Source organism: Emydura macquarii, unplaced genomic scaffold (genome assembly GCF_026122565.2).
Source record: "Emydura macquarii macquarii isolate MOO-44397 ecotype Brisbane River unplaced genomic scaffold, CSIRO-AGI_Emac_v2 contig_2768, whole genome shotgun sequence".
Lineage (NCBI taxonomy): Eukaryota > Metazoa > Chordata > Testudines > Chelidae > Emydura > Emydura macquarii.
In genome coordinates, this window is record NW_027132905.1 from 4273480 (window position 1) to 4294134 (window position 20655).

A 20655-nucleotide genomic window follows, 5' to 3' on the forward strand; every position below is an offset into this window, starting at 1 on the left:
ATTAAGTGGGGGGGAGAGGGGGGAGGCACAAACTTTTTCCCCTGTCTCTGTTGCAGCTGACCTTTAAGGTAAAGAGCTGTGAAAAGAGAGCCGCCCCCGATCAGAGAAGTAACTGTCTCAAACTCCCAGCCAGCCAAGAGGCAGGAGTCAGGATCAGCAGCCTGATCCAAGGCTTGCTCTGCTGCTGCTATGCCATCAGTGGGGCTGCCTATTCCAGCGCTGCCGTTCAGTCCTATATAGCAACTGCTGCCCCTCTGTCCTGTCCCCTCTCCCCAACGGCACATGCGCAGAATGGCTCCATCCCAGGGCTGTGGAGATGCAGCTCCTATCTCTCAGGAGATTGAACCGAACAAAAATTCCAAGGGCAAACACACAGCTCCCCGCTGCAGTAGAATCTGGGGCAGATGGCCCCCTGGGAATAAAGCTCAGATGCTCCTTTCTAAAAGGGGGGTGTGGGGAACCCATTCCGTTTGCGTTGTTTGACTCACTTATTCATTTTGAAAGGAGGTCTGGCTCTCTGAATGCACCCACTTTGCTTGTCTTATGGCCACAGATGATGGTCAGCAGTCTAATAAAGCAAGCAACTTAAAAAAAAAAAAAAAATTAGGTCTGGCTTCAATGAGGCATCTCTTGCCAAACCTTGGAACTATGCTGTTGCCAGGGCAACTCTGCAATACCTGTCTTTCTGGAGAACGAGATGCAGTTGCCAGGGCAACATCATCCTGTCTTTCCAGGGACGGTCCTGTAACATGGAAACTGCAGTTTCCACGGTAACCTTTTTGCCCCAATTAATTCTTTGTATGGCTTAATTGGCTTTTAATATTTATATTTCAGACTTTGGGGAACCTCTTTTCGCAAGTGGCTTGCTCTTTTCCAGGGGGCTGCATTTTCCACAGTTGCAGAGGTAGGGCGTTAGAGAGTTGCAAGCAGCAGCAGAGGAAGGTGTTTGGGAAGCTGTTGCCTGGGCAACAGAAACAGGGCGTTCCAGACGTGGTTGCTATGGGGACCTGGATGCTGACGAAGGCTTGTGAGGCTGCGAAGACAAATTGCCCTCATCATTATCTCCTGGCTTGTCAATCAAACATATTCCCCTATTTACCTCTGAGAGGAGAGAACACTAGGAACAAAAAGAGACTGAGGGAGGGAGAGGAAAGGCGCTTGTTCCAAAGTCCACGCTGGTGAGGGAGCTTCACCGTCCGGGATGGCAACCATCACCTGCACCCGCTTCACCGAGGAATATCAGCTCTTTGAAGAACTGGGCAAGTAAGTTGGTGACAGGGCTCAGAACAGTGGTGGTGCGGCATCAGTATTGAGAGAGGTTTTGGCATCAAAGGTGGAGGAAGATGCGGGGGGGTGGAAATTAACTGAAATGGGAACAACTGGGATTCTGGAGGAAAGAAAAGGCAAGGGAGTGAACAGTAAAATCAAACTCATAAGGGAGCAGGGTCACACAAACTGTAAAGCGTGAAAGGGTAGGACCGCAGAGCTGGAGAACAGGGAAACAGCCCCTGACCCTCTCTGCTTTGTTCCCCCAGAATTAATGTGGCGGCACATAAAATCAGGTTCCTTTGCCCTCCGCTTTTGTCAGGAAGGGGGATCGGCCTGGGAAAGGTGGAGAGGTTCAAGCATCTGTGTCTATGTGAATGGCTTTCATTGTGTGTTCTTCGGGGACTGCTGCTGTCCTTCCGAGCCGCCTCTGCAAAAGGGGGGCAACTGTGAAATGACCCTTATTTAAGAAAGCAAACCTCCAAAAGGATGCTGTTCTTCCTGGAAACTTGTCCAGCTGCATCAAGGGAGACGAAGGATCAGATCTAGGCAGCTGGCTGAGTGCTTGTTCCATTGTGCGTTGCTCTAAGTTGTTGTTGTTTTTTTTAAGTGAGATACTTTGTGCTGGAATTCACAGGGCTTGGCTTGCCAGCAGGAAGCAACTTGCTTGGTGATCACTGTCTCCCAGGAGAACTGGGGTTTAGAAATTCCTGGAAGAATCCAGGACAGGAGCCACCCCCTCATCCTTCTTCTCTGCTGCCCTTATTAGCTCAAAGTAGTTAGACCTCTCTTAGGGGCAGCACGGCTTTTGATTTCTTGGTCAGGAGCCTGTGTGCCAAGAAGCCCAGCAAGTCATACAGCTGGGCTGCAGCAGACTGTCCTGTTCAGGGTGGGCTGTGTTTGGGTTTGCATGTCTGGGTATTTCTTTGTGTGCATATGTGTAGATGTCTGTCTTGCCTTACGTATATGTGTGCATGCATGCAAATGTGGGTATCTATTAGCGTGCATGTGTATGTATGTGTGTGCATTGTGGGATTGATCCTGCAGGGTGCTGAGCATTCCGGTAAGGTACAAATGTCTTCTGCTGCCATTGAAGTCAGTGGGAATTCAGGGTGCTCACCCCTGGCAGGATGGAGCTTTATGTGTCTACGCTGGTGTGTGACTGTCTATGTTGGTGTGCGTTTTGTGTGTGTGTGGGGGGGTGTGCATACACATGCATCCATCTAAATGTGTGTATAAAGTGGGTGCATCTTTTTGAGTGCATGTGAATCGAATGTGAATATTTTTACATGTTTGCATGCATCTATTTGAATTTGCGAGTGAATTTTGTGCATACAAGTACGTGCCTCTTTGAATGTCTACCTGTGCATTGCACGCCTATGGTTTTGTTTGGCTGTTGGAGTCTGCATGTGAAGCTTGTGCATGATGGTGTGTGCATCTGCATTGAATGTTCAGTTGTGTCTATTTGTAGGCGTGCAAATTTGTTCCAGTACATGCATCACTGCCTGCAGGCACATATGTTTTTATGGGCTTAAATGTGCATGCGCACAGGTGGGTGTTGTGTACATTTGTGACTGTGTGCAAGCATGTGGGTATACAAAAGTGGGGGCAAGGATGGAGAAATCAAGAGTGAGAAGGTTGCTTTCTCCTGGACTTAAAGGGACCAAGATTTCCTGTGCAAAAGAGAAGCAGGAGGACAGAATGGGCTAAATTTGCTGCTAACTGAAGCAGATGAACTCCAGGAAAGTCAGTGTGTAGCTGGCTCTGTGGTATGCCTGTGTACATATATGTCTAAGCAGAGAATGGCTTGTGCGGTGCACAAGACACTGTATTTATTTTCACCTGTGTTTGGTGGCTGCGTCACTCCTGGATGATTGTGATTAGGACCAAAGTGGAGCAATGAATCGGTGACCAGGTCTGTGCAATCAATGGAGATAAAGCAGGTGGTTCAGTCTGAGAGGCACAAGCCATTCTTCCCCTCACATGCCTGCGAGGTGTTGCTTTGAACCTGTTTCTTCCAGAGGTTTCTCATCTCTCCTCTCATGCTGCTGCGTGGTGGTGGCGCGTTGAGGTGTGGGAGGGACTGCAGCCATGGAAAGTGTTCTCAGGTGCTGCGGGCATGGATGGAGGGGACCAGGAATAAAAATGGTACATGGCACAACAAGGAGGGCTGCAAATTGTGCTGGGGTGCGTGGAAAAGGTAGCTATCGGCTGGGGTGTGACGTAGGGAGTGGGGGGGGATAATAAGATGTGACACAGACAGGATGGGTTAAAAGGTGCATGGGGCAGAGCTCTGCGTGAGCACATGCCTTCTACACAAACGCTAGAGCATGCTTCCTCCAAGTCTCGAGTAAATAAGACACATTTTCTAGCGTTCCTGGGAGAATGTTTTATCCATTATTAATGGTATTAATGCTTTGTGTCTGTGTATCCCCGTCCATCCTGATGGATCCCCAAACTCTTCCCAGATGCATACAACCCTGCTGCAAAGCAGCTGCTTCTGGGGAAGGGTGGGCAGCAGCCGAGCATTGCACAGGCACAAACCCTGCATAGCTGGGTGTACAGGAGAGACTGTAGCCTAGGACGCTGAGGCAAGCCCCTCCCCTTTCGGGAAGGATAATCGGATCATTAATATCTTTAGTCTTGATCTTCCAGCACGTCTGTTGGGATCTAAGCCCCAGTCAGCTGGTTTTGTGCTGCGCTGGAACTGTCGACCGCAGGCTTTTTCAATGGATGCATTTTGCCCAAATCCCAAAATAAACGGACAACATTCACATGCAGCAGATGGGACCTCGGCTTTTCACTGCTCATCCAAGTCTCTTTCCATTGGATGTTGGATGGGTTGAGCCAGCCCTGCCAGGAACTGAACCTGTGCTTCCAAGGGGATCACGTTCCTGCCAGCTCCTCCCACCCACCTTCCACTGAGTAGACAGGAAGGCTCCCCCTAGGCACTGTTCAGCTCGAGACTTGATCCAAATGAAGGGAGATAGTTCAGAGGCAGGGTGGACCCTGACCTTCACTCACCCACCAAGTTCTTTGTGTGTGTGGGTTGAAGAGATCTAGCTGACTCCAGAGAGGACAAGAAATTGTGTGTGAGCCCGGAGGGGCTGCAGGTCGGGATGCAGTTGCATCTCTTGGGTGTGCTCCTAAGTGCATTGTGGGCCTTGCTGTGACTGACTGGGCTGACAAGACAACGTGCAGACAGGAGCTATCCGGACTTCTCCATTGGAATAGTTTTCCAACTGGAAATGCAGTTCCTGTGAAATCAGAATTGTCTGAGGGGAAATTACAGTTTTGCCGGGTTCATTTTGCTGTTGGGAAAATCAAAATGAAGTCAGGTCTTGTTTGACTTGTTTCAGTTTGACCTGTGACCCCATGTACACCCTTATAGTGTGATTTGTGTATCATTCATGTTCACCCGTATAGTGGAACTGTGTGTTGTCTAATGCCAAGTATGTCGTGTCAGGTTCCTTCGGACTGCTCATGGCGTACTGAACATTATTGTTATGGCAGCGTGTTTCCTGCATGTCATACATATGTACAGCTCTGAAACTCTGCTATGTCATATCCCCAAATGTGTGTCTCGCATGGCTTGGCTAGATGCAGACAAACACACAGCTGTGTTTCCACGCCCAGCAGAGGCATGCAGACAGGAACAATGGACTGGCCTATGCACCTGTGAGCACTTCAGCTCAAGTGGAAGAAATCAGGCCCATTGCCGGACATGGCCGATCACCTGACCCCAGGGGGTGTTGAGGAAACTTGTTAAAAACTGAGGCATCCTTGTCTCAGGCTCTCCCTTGAAATCCATCTTCTAAGCAAAACCAAGGACTGAGAATCTACCCGCAGGGGTGGGGCCTGGCTGCAAGATGCATCGCAGCCAGCTGTGGGTGAACTGACATCACAGAAGCTACTGTAGAGGAAGAAGTAGGAATTGTTCAGGTGGTCTTCTGTCCCATGGGCATGACAAACTCCAGCAAGGGTCCTCGATGTGCAGCTCCCTTCCTGAGGGGCAGAATCCAGGAAGGACTCAAAGATCCCCGAGGAGATGAAAAGCTTGGATTTCCGGGGTCACATCTTCAGTTCCAGGTCATTGCCCTGAAGCTGCCAGCATAGGAATGACGCAGAGACTACGGCACAGGCTGAGAGCTAAAGGTTACACTGCTGGCCGGAGCTTGGTCTCCCGCTCCCCAAGTGGTAGGAGCCTGGAGTGCTGCGGGCCCTCGGCCAGGCTGTGGGGAGACGCGTCAGAGAGGATGGAGTTGGCGTTCCTCTGGATTGACTCCGGCTGGCCAGTGATGGGAATCAATACTGAAACACTGATGCCACCTTCCCTAGCAGCCCAAGGGTAGCGGTGTTGAAGGGAGGGCTGTAAGCTGGGGGTGGGTAGGGGTCAGGTCATAGCACCTGGTTAATTTGATGGCTAAGAACAGCAGTTGTCCTTACTCCTGCTAAGGTGGGGTAACCACATCTAGAGTTGGGAAGGAATTCACCTTCCCCATGGAAAGCATTACACGGTTTCCTAGGTGCATTATGGGGGTTTCCCCATCTCCCTCAGACGTTTCAGGCATTGATCATTGAGATAACAGACGTGAAGGACCCTGGCTCCCATCTCGTTGTCTTATCATAAATAGCACACTGATGTGTCCTGGCCCCTGCATCTCTCCGCTCAGCCTTGGCTGTAGAGTTCACGGCTTGAGCACGTCTCCTGCCCGCCAGCTGATCTTTGTTTGTACAGGATGGCGCCACCCAAGGTAAAGCCGAAGCACTGTTCATGAGAGGCCTGGGGAGAGACTTTGTGGTCTGAGGGCTGGGCATGGCCAGGAGTAGACGGGGGGAGGGAGGCAGAAATTGGCACGACAAAGACATTATTCTCTATGGGGCATTTTCTGGATCAGTCCATTTGAACCATCTCAAGATCTCCCAGCGGGAGGAGGAAAGATTTTCAGAGTCTACCTCCCTCCATGGCTGAGCTCCCATTCCTAACCTGGCTCCTCCTGGAAGAACCAGACTCTGTGGTGCCCTTGCCACCTTGACCGGAGAAATGAGAATCTTTCATTTTTCCTTCTGTGGTTTGCCGTAGGGATCACTAACTCCATCTGCCCTGCGGAGGCTGGGGAACAAAACAAGCGGCAGAAGAACAAGAGAAATGCACAGGTGGTGGGGGGGGAGGGCAGGCAGTCAGCAAGGGAGGGAACTGGAGAGAGAGAAATAGAAGGAATGCCTCTTTCTGGCTCCGGGCTACTCTCGGCTCTTTGAGTCCGCCCCCATGGCAGGTTACGGGAGGAAAGGATCATGCGGCACTGTATAATCAGCCCAGTCACTCCCTGAGCTACAGAAGAAGACTACTTTATTTAAAAAAAAAAAAAAAAAAGCACCCCCCTCCACCCACTCACCCTCTTCTTTCTAGAAAAGGCGATAAATCCTTTAACTGCCTCGGAGGAGGAGGTGCAGAAGGGAAGCAGCATCGCAGGCTGGTGCTGGCAGGGAAGGTGTGAAACATGGAGACGCAAAGTGTCCTTGTGTCAGAGCCACTGCTGATGCAGCCACCTCCTGCCAGCTGCCAGGGTGGAGGCAGAGGTCACGAGCTGCCCTCCGTCTGCTGGCGCAGCCGTGGGCTGCCGGCAATCGGCTCCCATGGCTGGCCTGGGTGTTGCAGAGCCTGTGTGGCCTCCTGCTGTGCTAACACTTAAGGCTGACCCTGCACTTAGCCTCCAAGGCGAGGGCAGGGGATGCACAGGTGTGTGCATGCGTGCCCAACTCTGGCTGGAATGAGGGGAGAGAGGAGTGCATGTGTCCCAGTAAAGCCCTCAGGTGATGGGCTCCAGGGGGGAGATGGTGACACTTTCTCCTGCTTTACCTGAACCTGGCAAGCTGCATGAGCCACTGCAAGGGGGAGAGTGGGCCAGCTGGTGCTTGGACTGAGAGAGAGCAAGATGGTCAGCTACTGGGTCCCTGGAAAGGGATTCTGGATTAAGAATGATCTTGGTTTAAGCAGAATACCTCATGCCGATGTCAGTCTGAATGAATGAAACAGGGGCAGTTCTTGCCTTCCAAAGCTAAAGTGGAACAGTTTCTCCACCCTCCCTTAAACAGAACCCAGATCCAAACCTCGCCCTGGCTTTATTTATCAGCACCAAAACCTGACCTAAAAGATTCGGCAGAGACGCCTGCCCTCTCCTCCTCTTCCACCATCACCTTGCTTCTTACTGTCTCTATCCAAAACCGGTAGGGGTGGTGCCGTCCCACCAACCGTACCGTGATTTGGGCATCACAGATCAAGGGGGTCACAGGGTGACCTGGGGCTAGGGGGGTGTACCAGGCGGGCTGTGTTCTGGGAGTCAGCCCCCTTAGCAGGTACTGAGCCCACTGGCAAATGCTAAGTGAATCCAGCTGACTCACTGCTACAGGTGATTTGTTAACTCCACCCTCGCTACAAAGTGGCTCATTGGGGATGAGGGGCTGGGCTGGGCTGAGCGGGAGCTGGAGCAGGTGGGTTGGGGAAGCTAGCCAGGCAATACAGCCTGATGTATGTTGACAGGGAGTGGGGGTGGGGATACCCCATGTTTGTGGGAGCTGGGGAAGGCAGATCCGATGGAATCACAGTGTGACAGGGGCTGGGCAGGCCGAGGGACCAGAGCAGTGTTTCCTGAGGCGCTATTTTCTGCAGCGGGTCTGCCTCTCCAGTGGCAGGAGCGAGGTTCTCAGTGCTTGGCACCACGTTCTGACGGGGCTGGAGTCGTGTCCCTGGCCTGCGCCAATAGATGCTTGTTCTGCTTCAGGACTTGAAGTGAGGCCTAAACGCTGCAGAGTTTGCTGCCCGGTGTTGGTCCCGGCTTGGATCGTTCTACGTTCTAGGGTTGTGTGTGTGTGTGTATGTGTGTGTCTGATCAGCAGCAGCCCGGAAAGGACTGGGGCTGCGCTGGTAAATCCAAGGAGAGGAAGCATGTATTTACTTTAGCTCTGCACATGTTTCAATGCATGCAAGGCGCCATGCACCCACTCACCCACCCACACGCAGACTGAAATATAGCTACTCTGAATCCCCCTGCGGCAGGCAGCTGGTGCATGCTCCCTGCAGCATGCACACAAGGGCCCTCTGTATACTTCCTCCAACCCCTCCCCCTTGCAAACCTCGCCTGCAGCCTTCACCCAAAGGGCCCTCTGACAACCTCCCAGCCCCCCCCCAAGCTTTAAGAACACCCCATGCAGACCCTCTGGGCACCCCACACGGCCCAGGCCCGAAGCCTGTCTCTAAAAACAAATCTCCTCCTTGCTGTTGGTGATCAGCAGCATCCTGTGCCCCTGCTGAAGCACAGTTCTTGGGTGCAGTGACTGGGCCCTGTCTAGGCTTGCAGTTAAATGTAAAGCTCCAGTTTAGCAGCGCCCATTGCCAGCCACAGGTCATCGTCCTGCTGCAGTCAAGACTGGTGCAAACAGCGCCATGCAACGTGCACTCTGAATCCTCCCCAGCGACTGCCCACTGAGCGTGTGAGTGTCTTGAGCATCATGCAGGCAGAGCTAGCCTAGATGGTGCCAGTTATGTGATCCTTTCGACTCTATCTCCCCACCTGTGCAAACACACGCACCCACCCTTTAAAGCCCCCATCCACCTGAAACACACACACCGAGTTCCCTGAGCCATGCACACAGGGATGTTAGTCTGTAGACAAATGTCAGGCCACACGTGTGGATGTAGCCACACCTTTCTGCAAGGCATTCTCTCTCGTACACCCCTCTCCAAAGCTGTAGCACTTCCTGCTATTCTCAGAGTTTCAGCAAAGCTCTGTCAATGTACCTCCGTGCTGACTGGTGACACCCCCAGGTCATAGTCCAGTCCTGGGCTCCCCACCCAGCTCTCCCAGTGCACTTCACATCTGGCCTGCAACACCCCTTGCTATTCCAGTCTATTCCAACGTTCTGAATTGACCATATCAGCACAAGAAAGGGACTCGGCCATCGCTGCAGACAGCTTAGTGGAGATGGCTTCTAAGGTAGGATCCAAAAGCAGCCAAGCCATTATGCTGCATAAGGGACGGGACAGAGAGTAATGTCATAGAATCATAGTCCTTGTAAAAATCAATGGTGTGGTCTCTTTTGGGGTGCAGTCCTGGTCAACCAGCTCAAAAAGGATATTGCATAACTAAGGGGTTTCAGAAAGACACGAATGATCAAGGCACAGAAAAATGCTCCTCTAAAGAGAGATTGAAAAGATTGGGATTGTTTACCTTACAAAGGAGATGAATAAAAGGGGAATGATAAAATATTATCTAATAATGAATGCTCTGGGGAAGGTAGATCAGGAACTCCTTCTCTCTCTGTCTCATAACACAAGAACAAGGGGCCAGTTAATGAAAGTAAAAGATGAGAAATTCAAAACCAATAAAAGGAAATATTTTTCACAATGTATTTTAAGACTGTGGAACTCGTTGCCAGGGTTTTTATGTCTTCTCCGAGCCATCTGTACTGCCCCCTGTCAGAGACAGACCACTGAATGGACCTCAGGTCTGATTCTGTCTGGCAATTCCTCTGTTCCTATGCTCAGTCCCGGAGTCTGCTGAGCAGAGAAAAACACTGTAACACGGCAGTTTTTGTGACGTTGATAAAGATCCGCTCAGGACTCGGCTGAGCCCTGCAAACTCATTTCACTTGTTACTTAAGCCAAATTGAAACTCCCTGTTCCTGTGATGAAAGGTCAGGGCCATGTTCCTGCTGCTGCCCTCTTTGGCCTCCTCAGAATTCATTGCATGGCATTTCTGGGCTCTATTAAAAAGACAAGAACGGAACAATCAAGTATGTTAAAACTTGTGGTGGTGGAAGGCTCGTGCCCCAGCTTCCTCCACTGTGATCATCTGAGGTTTCCTGATGCTTCCTCTTTCTGGATTGTTTATTTGAATTTAAATGAATTCTTCCCTTTATTTATTTAGACAGTGGAAAGTTACAGGATTTATAGCAATCCAGTCCACGATGTATTGGCAGCTTCCTGATGAGCCATTCAGGCACCATGAGGGTTCCCAGGGTATACAGTGGGAGAGAGCCAGGTATCAGAGTGTGAACTCTCTGCCTCCCATAGATCGCAGCCTGGGCTTCCAGTCCATACTTAGATAGCAGGTCATGACTTGGTAAGGGCTCGATGCCCTTGGCAAGCCCTGAAAGCTGTGGGAGTTGAGGGCACCCTCCCTCTTGTCAACCCCGACTGTTCAAAAAATCATGGACCTCAAAAATCATGAGATGAAAAAAACCTAAGCATTCTTGGGCCTTTTTCTTTGCCTTCTGCTATCTGAGCCATGGTGTCGCACCCGGGCCACATTCTCAGGCTTTCATCCAAAACCTCAAGGGCTAGATGTTTCCTTATTGGTTTTTAAATGAAAGCTGAGATTTCAAAGAGTGAATCCGAAGCCAGACATCGGGGCCTTAAGAAAACCCCCCAAATATTATTAGATTCATAATAAAATCGTGAAAGTCAGCAGTGGCGGGATGGCACCTTTAGCCCTATTTGTATTGCACTAACACCCAGAGTCCCTAGTTCAAATGGGCGCCTGGGGGCTGGGCAAACACCCAGGAAGAGACAGCCCCCACCCCAAAAAACTCACAGTCTAAATTAAGGGACGATGCGTTACACAGGTGTAACTACCAAAGAGCAACGTGGAGGAGGGAGGAGGTGGGTGACAATGACAGATGGACGGTTATGTAGACTAGTTCTGTCTGCAAGGTATGGAGGCTTTGCCAGGCATGAGAACACTGATTTCCTTCCAGCCAGGTACCAGAGTTTGGGATTCTGATGGGGAGATAGGCTCTTCAAATGGTGCCCAAATCCCACACTTCCAGGACGGCAGTCTTTATGAACACAAATGTACGCGGGGAGCCTCAAGGACCTGGAATGGATGGGTGGCCCCTTGTTATCCAGGGTTTTCAGAACCCACGGCAGTGGTAACTTAATTATTTCACTCCAGGCAGTTTCAGGAACAAATCAGTGGGAACACAGCGTTTCCATCTGATAAAGATGAATACGAGCAAGCATGCGCTTATCTAAAACTAGTATTTAGCAGATTTAAGCACACAGAGACATAAGCAATAGATTCAAAACATCCCAAATAATTACCTAGACTCTGGGATGATATTGAGCAATTACGGCAGATCAGCGTTGGCTGGATGTTTCCCCTCCAGGGAGTAAAGGTGTCAGGAAAAGTCTCTTTTGATAGCTTCAAACTGCTCCAAACACTCTATTATCCAGTCCTTTTATACTATCACACAACGCACACATCATAGTGACTCCTACTGGATCCTCACCTCTCTTCAATATCTAACTACTTATTAACAACATGTTCCTAACAATCTTTGCCATAATAAGCTTCGGTATCAAAGGCACCTAAATTCAAAGTTCCCGTCTACTTGTTTTCCTTCAGTCTCAAATTGTTCACTCTTTCCTCTTCTCCACCCATTCTGATTAACAGAAACTGCCAGCCTGCACTGACCTTGCTTCTGGAAGCCCTGGTTGTTCAAATTAGCCCGTAACTATGTGATGTTCTATTTTACTAATTCATGATGGTTGAATGCACACAATATGGCTGCTATTCGCTGGATCAACATCTGGGGTAACACCCTCAGTGGGGAAGCAGGAATGAAATGCAACATTCACTCCTCTCTCTCCCCTGCCCCCCATATTCCAGTTAAGCCCCTTGCCCTCCAGGCTCCAGGGATATTAATAGTTCAGATCTTACAGAGGCCAAGAACAAATCTCAGGTTCCCGCAGGACAGAGAGGCTGGGAAAGTTCCTGCTTGGCTTTCTTGGCTTTCGAACCCCTCCAGAAGAGTCTCCCGTGGCTAGCCCTGCTGTCTGCAGTCACGTGACCCTGAGCAATGTTTTCCAGCAGGGGCTCCGTGAGTGTAGGTTGGCTTCTTTCAGTAAGTTCTTTACTGCGGTTTCTCGCACCCCATTGCTTTCCCATCTTACTAAAGAGTCATATTCAAACCCAAATTGCATACCTTCTTCCGCCCCCACCGGGAAAATCAATTGTTCGCCATTGCTCAGCAGAGAGCCTGCAGCCTGTTTCCTGATTTAATTCTTTCCCATTTTGGGGGAGAGTGAAGGGGGGACCGGGGACAGGCGGGGGAATTGCTTTTGATTGTTGTTTTACTGATTTGAATGGCTCTGGCAGAAAGATCACTGAATGCAAGGAGTCCTAGCTCCTATTCAGCAGGGCTGGTGCGGGTGGGATTGTGTCTTCCCCTGCAGCTCTGCAACATGGGCTCAAATCCGGAGTGAGTTCCTAACGTGCGATGAGTTTGTTGGTCTCAGCTGGGTTAGCATCCCAAAATGATGCCACATTATGGATCTACAGAGAGAATAAAAAGCCATGACTTCCATTTCTGATATCGCTTGTCTCATTGCTTCAGGGGACAGTGGGGCCACTGCCTTGGAAAAACTCTCCAAGCGCTGAGTTCTGGGGTCCCCGTGGGCAGTAACGATGTTTGAATGGAGGCAGGAAGTGGGGGGTGACTCACTGAGTCCCCTTTCAAAGCAGAATGCTGTGTGGATCTGTCACCTTCTTGGCAAAGGAGACACCTACTCAGGCATAGAGGGTTGTCCAAGCTCTTAGTGAACTGTGGCAGTTCGTCAAACTCTGCAGCACATCTCACGCTGGTGGCTTCCGTTCACCATCTTCCAAATATACCTGGGTCGCCCTGTTTACAGATAGGCTTTTTCCCTGGAGGAGACGGGACTCAGTGATGCTGTGAACTAATGCATTAGCCTTTCATAACCCACTGCTGAGTGCGCGTTGCAGTCCCCTCTGTGCTGATTCACAGAGGGTCTGAGTTGTTACCACCCCCAGCTAAGATCTGGGTTCAGAATCTGCTTAGATCATAAGTGCAATGAAACCGGCAGGTTTCATTCTATTGCCAAGTGGGTGTATTGTACACATCATAAAAGTACCACACAGTCTGGCTCCACTCAACAGGTTATGCAGTCTCTGCTCTGGAGAGACCCCGAGTTGGAATGGCAGAGAATGCAGCAGATCAGACTGGGATGGTAAAGCCCCGTAGGCACCCAGGATTGAAATCCCAACGTATGCTCAGTCACCCTCCGTATGATCCCTGAAAACACACGTTCATGATCCTGAGACGCATGCGCAGACAGACACATTCATTCACCGGCTTGTGGCAGACACATGACCCACAATTCACCCCAGACATACATTCCCCAGCCTAAGGCACCCACATGTGCCCAAGAGGTGGGGCCCGCATGTGCCTGTGTGCTTCCAAGATGCCATACATAGATTCCTCCACCTGGCCCTGAGATGCACGTGTGATTCCAAGACACACACTCACTCACGGAGCGATCCCAAGACACATTGACTCATTCATCCATCATCTTAAAATACCCTGAGAGATGCTTCTCCGTGACACATGGAACTGGATTACGGGTGTTTGCTAGCAGAAGTGGCTTCTTGTGGCATAAATTCCCTGTTGCTGATCTGGATTTTTGAGACCCTGTTTACATCTGCCTATGTGTTATTACAATAATTTTACAGTAGAAAACCCAATAAAAAGACCCAAAAGAAGCACAATTAGTTTGTGTATAAAAGCCACTTTCCTTTCTGTTACCCCTTCCTAAGCCAATCACTGGCAAATGTTGCACTTTGTACTGTACGTTTTCCTAACAGTCTTGCCTGTGCCATCTAGCCCAGTTTGGATGGGATAATCCCTGTCATTCCAGTCACACTAATTACCACTATCCAGTCTGTCCCCAAAAAACTCTGCTTGTCCAGAGTTCAAGGGTGTGTTTCCGTCTGCAAGTCTCTGATGCTGGCAGGTGCCGAGTGACTCTCTTGCTTTTCCTTTTGAGTACAACCCCTTTCATTTTCTGCACTCTTGTCTCCCTCAGAGGAGCCTTCTCAATCGTCCGGAGATGCGTGAAGGTGCTGGCGGGACAGGAGTATGCAGCCAAGATCATAAACACCAAGAAGCTCTCTGCCAGAGGTAGGTGCGCTAAAGTCTCGTGGCATACCTCCCGGGAGCAGGTGCTTTTACACTGATTCCACTGCCCTGTTTTTCACAACTCCTCTGCTTGGTCCAAGGCGAGTGTTAACCTTTAGTCGTGCCTGCCTAGGGTTCTGTTCTGAGGGCCACTGTGGCTGGGAACTGCAGGAAGGAAGGAAGGGAGATGGGCATGTTTTCCTGAACAATCGAATCCCCTTTCTCGGCATGGAACTGGGACATGATGCTCATGTGGACGGGTGAGGGGGGACCCAGCCCATGTTTGGGTAACGGGGTTGCAGAGAAGAGAGAAAGGGCTAAGGATAGAAAAGCCGATTATCCAAGCTAAGCTTTTATCTTCATGAAAACATACCATGAAACAGCCCACCTCCCGTGGACACCTGTGGGAACTGCGAGTGCTCCATGCCCCCCAGGATCCGACCTCCCATGGGGGACTCATTCTAGAGCCCTCACGCTGAGCTGTGGTGATGGCTTTTATTCCGCGTTTGACTTCGCCCCTCCTCCGCAGTCCCCGTCTTGCTTCAGTTTCTCTGAATCACGGTTCCCAGCCTGTGGAGCTGTTTCCTTCCCGGTGGCGAAGCAGCTGCCAGGCCTCGAGCCTGTGACCCTTTCCTGCTCACTGTGGTTCAGGCCTGGGTTTTGTTGGCATTTCTAGAAGTTTTTTTAGCCAGCTGAACTCAGAAGCCCAGCCCCTCTCTGCACCCAGCGGGGCTGCTGCGTGTCTTTCTTTGCCGGGGGTTTCCTGGGTGTGATTGGTCACGCCCCCTCAGCTGGCACGGAGGGAGTTGCAGACCCAGGAGAGCCTCACCCAGCAAAGGGGCCCAGACAGGTGACAGTGGGGCGTGTCTGCAGCGGTGACAGTAAAAATGACTGTCATGTCCTACATGCAGCAGGAGGAGACGCAGAGCACAGATACAGAGAGCTAAAACCACGCAGCCATAGACTTTAACCTTGGTTCCTCAATACTGTCCCCAGGATGCCTTCCCCATGTCACGGGGGGCTGTGGCTGCCGTAGCAGTGTAGGGAGGTGCTCAGCAGAGAATCTCCACAGTGAGGAGCAGTCACTGCCAGGAAAGGGGTGGGGAAGGTGAATAGGGAAGTGTTATTTACCCCTTGCCATAAGGAAGCAGGGCTCCCCCAGTGAAATGAACAGGCAGCAGGTTTCAAACAGACGGAAGGCAGGACTTCTTCACACAGCGCACAGTCAGCCTGTGGAACTCGGTGCCAGGGGATGTGGTGAAGGCCAAAACATAACCGGGTTCAAAAAAGAATGAGATGAGTTCATGGAGGACAGGCCCATCAGTGGCTATTAGCCAAGAGGGCCGGGGACGCAACCCCACGCTCTGGGTATCCCTGAACCTCCAACTGCCGGATGCTGGGACTGGACGACAGGGGATGGATCACTCGCTACTTGCCCTGTTCTGTTCACTCTGCCTGAAGCACCTGGCACTGTCGGAAGACAGGATGCTGGGCTCGCTGGACCATGGGGGTGAGCCAGTGTGGCCATTCTTATGTTCTAAGCAGCACCCGAAGGGCATCCTCCCTTTTCAAAGGGCTCGGCTCGTGCTTTGCTCTTCCAGCTGGAGAGTCTGCTACAACCCCTGGTCAGCCTGGGTCCGGCTGTTCCAAGTGAAGCAGACGCAGGGGAGCAGAGACCATGCAGTGACCTGAGACAGGTGCCAGAGGCTGCTGCCACTGAAAAATAGGGTGAAAACATTAGCAGGAGAGATCAAACCCTGGAGTAAACCCTGCACAAACTCCCCTTGTCCTCTCTATCTGAAAAGCCCTGAGAAACCTGGTCCTCCAGCAATGGAAGAAGAACTTATTCTCTTTTCCGCCTGGGTCCTCTTTCCCAGTTCTCTTCACGGGTGCCTGTCCCAGCCGCCTGGCTGCTCAGCCACTGGAGCCTGCCACGAGCAATGGCTGCGCTCTGCAGAGTGGAAAATCTCTTCCTCAGAAGAATGTGGCTCATTGCGTTTGGTCCCAGCTGCTGTTCAGGGCAATCCCCTCCGCTTTTCCTCCTCCCGCCCCCAGCCACACACACACACAAACATCAGCTGCAAAAAGTTGCATAATTGATTTTTGCTGTTCTCGGTGAAACTGGCTGTGCAACGGCTCATCACCGTGTCCGAGACCCAAAACTGTCAAGACAAATGTAGAAGCCATTTTTCTTTGCAGCTGTAATAACTTGTGAGTCCCTGACAATCTCCTGCTGCTCTCCAGGGCTCTCTGGCCCTGAAAGCAGACTGAAAGCAGACCTTGTCCTGTGTCGCCAAATTCACTTCCACCTGGGTGAGCCTGGCAGCTTCGCTGCACTGGAGTGTTTTGCCCTGCCACCGACCTGCTGTAATAAAAGGTTTTCATCAGTCTTCATCTCCCTCCTGTTTTACTTTCACCTGCCCCAAGCTGAGTGGGGCCCTGCCACCGGGCCAGCTCTTCCACCGGGTCCACTGCCACTTTTAGACACATAGATTCATAGACTATACAGTCAGAAGGGACCATTATGATCATCTAGTCTGACCGCCTGCACAACGCAGGCCACAGAACCTCACCCACCCACTCCTATATAGACCCCTGACATAAGACTGAGTTATTGAAGTCCTCAAATAATGATTTAAAGACTTCAAGGTACAGAGAATCCACCAGCAAGTGACCCGTGCCCCATGCTATAGAGGAAGGCGAAAACTCCCCAGGGCCTATGCCAATCTGCCCTGGGGGAAAATTCCTTCCCGACCCCAAATATGGTGATCAGCGTGTGGGCAAGACTCACCAGCCAGACACCCAGAAAGAATTCTCTGTAGTAATTCAGAACCCATCTAACATCCCTTCACAACCATTGGGCATATTTATCGCTAGTAATCTAAGATCAGTCCATTGCCAAATTAGGTTGTCCCATCCCACCATCCCTCCATAAACTTATCAAGCTCAGCCTTGAAGCCAGCCACTTTTAAAGGTGTTGGACTGAAAGTATTAGAGACGAACCTCTTGGATGTATCCATGTCCGGGGCAGTGGCAGCTTTTCTGCATCGGGGCTGGAAGGTCTAACTTCTGGCTAGAGCAGACATACTTGCGCTAGCCCTGACTGAGCTGGCCTGATCGAAACAGAAGCGGAGCCGCGGCTGCGTGAGCAGCTAGCCCCCAGGAGTACAATCCCATCTGAAATGCTAGGCACATTCTCGGGGCAGCCAGCCCCTGCTGCTGCTGCTTGTGTCATGGGTGCACTTCTGTGTTCAGTGCAGGCGCTCGAGGAGATCTAGCGCACGTCTATCTCCTAGAGCTGGAAATGAAAATTTCGGCTGCAGTGTAGACATAACCTGTGATTCAGCTCTGACTTGGAGGGAGCGGGCTAAGGATGCGTCTACTCTGCAATCACGGGGTGTGACTGAAACTTACAGAGCCGTGCCTGAGCTCGCCCTGGGATTGGAATGGCGAAGCCCTGGGACTGCAGTGTAGACACCCCCAAACGTCTTAGGCCAGGTGCCAAGGCTCTCTCTCGTAACACCGACTCTTTTGGAAGTACCACTCAGTTCTCTTCCATGGCTGGCCAGCTGCCCACAGGAGAGCGAGTGCCTTCCCCGAAGCCCTGCCGCTTTGCAGGGCTGAGCATCCCGCACGGCAGCCGGGAGGACAGACTCAGTAGTAACAAAGGGAAGGATTTGTTCGTGAAGTTGCTGGACACAGACAGCCCCAGGGGTTCTCTCTGGCTTCCAGGCTGACTAAAGCCAGGCTGCGCTGCCTAGTGTCACTACACAGAGGGGCTGAGATTTTCTAAAGGGGCTAGTCATTTTGCGTGCCTCTATTTTTAGGTGCCCAACTTGAGATGCCCATTTATCAGGGACCAGGCACGCCACGGTTATGAAAATCAGGTCCCCCTCAGGTGTCCCAGGTTGAGCAGCCAATCACCAGCCTCTTCCGAAAATCTTGGCCGTGGTCACCTGGACTAAGCCGTCACGGACAGGACAGCTGGTCATGCTGCCTAGTGGAAGGTGCACTGTACAGTCTGGGGGCACAGGCACTGGCAGAGGGTCTGTGGCCTGGAGCCCACACCTGGAAATGTCACGGAGCAGCTGCGAATGGTGCGTGGAGATGGGACGAAGGGAAATCTGCTCAGCTTTGATTCATCAGTTTACATTTTTTCTGATTTTTTTTTTTTGGATGGTCCAGCTGTCCCGATGGCAAACAGCCTCTGGGAGCAGACGCCTGAGGGGTGAGCGAGGTTAGCCTTCCATCCCTACTCCCTGGTGTGACTATGCCAGCCAAGCCCCAAGGTGGTGATGATTTCTGTGATGGGGACTGGACTGAGACTTCCAAATCATCTCAGAGGGGCCACTGCCACCACCCACCAGGTCTGGATTTAAGCCAATGCCCTCTGGTTGCCCTCCAAACCTCACTTTGTTCCCACCCAGCCTGCCACAGACACCATCACTGCAAAAGTCCCCTTCTTCTCCCAGTACAGTGCCATGGCTTTCCCCCTCCCAATTCCTGTGTCATATTCACACTCCTTTGTGCTCACCTTCAAAGCTCTCCGACATCTCCTCTCCCATGTCCTACTGTTCCGCTCACGCGCCTTCCCTCGCCAACTCCACCATGTTCCCATCTTCTCTTCCCACAGGCACTTCAGTGCCTTCTTCCACACCTCCATCCCACCCACCCTGGAACAGCCCCGTGACTGCACTCTCCTTCAGCGCTCCTCGACCTCACTGCTTGGCCTGACCTTTCCCCAGCTCCCTCTGCCATTCCCATCCCTGCTGAGGTAGGGTTACTAACAGTGACGGGATGACTCAAAGGACTGCAGCCCCCGCCCGATGCTTCTAAATGACAAGAAAGTTTTCTCAAGAGCTTTTATTCCCCTTCTCCCTTGCTACCAATCCCCTCCCCCTGACAAGCCCCCACAAGGGCTGAAGATTACAAAGCTGTAAGCTCCGTGGGGCAGGGACTAGTTTGATATTATAGCTGGCGGGTGCCCCGCCAGCCCTATGGTTCTACATAAATAATGCAGGACAACAGAGCATGAGCTGGTTATATTTTCATTCCCGGTAAGGTAGATGCATGATTTCCACTTCTGGGGTCTTGAAAGCTGTAGGTTTAATCTGCTACCATAGTCTGGAGAGTTCCCCGGTGATCTCCTCCTACAGATCTCTCTTCTCCGGGCATCGTCTGAGGTTCTGCTGCGTATGTCCTGAGTTGTGTGTTATGAAGGGAACGTCTACAATGCCCGTTCGAGGGATCCGGGAGGCGGAGGACAAAAGCCTTATAGCCAGGGAAGATTTAGTGCCAAGAGCTTGATCCAAGTGGGAACGCTGTACTGTGTTGTGTAACTGGATGGTATTCAACATGCTGCAAAGAAAATCGATGGGGGTTTTATGTAACGTATTTTATACACTGAGTGCCAAACCACTTTCTCAAGCAGCGTGTAGGTGCAGTAAGTGTGTAGGCAAACACAGCAGCGGTTATGCACTCAGCTGTAACTCGCTCTCAGCCTAGGAGCATGGGCGGCTCATGAACCGCCGGTTCAGGGAGACTGGCTCCCGGCCCCACGCCTTCCGCCCCCCTCTCCCGTCACAGCCTCGCCCCGGGTGGCCAGAGAGCACCTGGAGACGCGTGGGACGCAGCCGGAGGGGACGGAGTCTGGCTGTCAGGGAAGGCCCCTGGCCTCCCGCACCGGGTGCCCATGCCTAGGGCATTAGAATGTGTGTGGGTATACGAGGGAGTGTGTTCCCAGGGCATCTAGATGATCTCCTACTCTTTCCAGTGCGTGCCAAGGGATCGTTAACTTCCACCTGGACGGCCAGAGATGGGCAGCCTCGGTTGACTCTCACTTCCGGAGGACGGCACTGATCTGGTGGATCACTAGGGTTGTGGAGCTCCAGGTCTGGGCTTAGTTAGCAAGGCTCACGCTCTTTCACTGAAATGACCTCATCAAATCAGGGTTTGGGGGATTTTTTTTTTCCTTTTTCTGGAGCCATGGCTTGGCCAGGTGCCGCCTCACCACTCGGTCCGAGCAAGGAGCAGTGCCTGATTTGTAAAGCAAGAGGTATCGGGGCTCAAGGAATTAGGTGCTGGGGCTCAAGCACATTTGTAATGTCAGAACTGACACAGCAAGCCCGGAGGTGCCGGGGCTCAGCCCTGGCACAAATTAAGCACAGGCCAGGGGCTGTTGTTCTGCAGCAGGCAGCAGTGTTTTCTCCCGCCTCAGATGTCTCCCCGTCAGATCATCTGAGCTGCTGGAAAAGGGAGTTTGTGTTTTCATGTTGGCTGCACTGTGCGCTCAGACAGCTTTTCCTCGGAGCAGCTCTGAGCACAGCATGCACGTGTGTTGGACAAAGGGAGATGATGGGAAGGGAATGAACCATAGCTAGCAGGTAGCCTTTGAATTCTTCTTGACTGGCG

General features: G+C 51.6%; 1 protein-coding gene across 2 annotated transcripts in view; it reads left to right on the forward strand.

The window, feature by feature from the left end:
* The first annotated feature begins 1125 nt into the window (after positions 1-1125).
* The window catches only part of CAMK2A (calcium/calmodulin dependent protein kinase II alpha), a 70735-nt gene continuing 51205 nt past the window's right edge, over positions 1126-20655 (forward strand). For both annotated transcript variants that reach the window (XM_067566926.1, XM_067566928.1), the window contains exons 1-2: positions 1126-1263; positions 14153-14247. In XM_067566926.1, the coding sequence (XP_067423027.1) occupies positions 1202-1263; positions 14153-14247 (157 nt within the window). In that variant the 5' untranslated portion in view covers positions 1126-1201. The remainder of the gene's footprint in view (positions 1264-14152; positions 14248-20655) is intronic.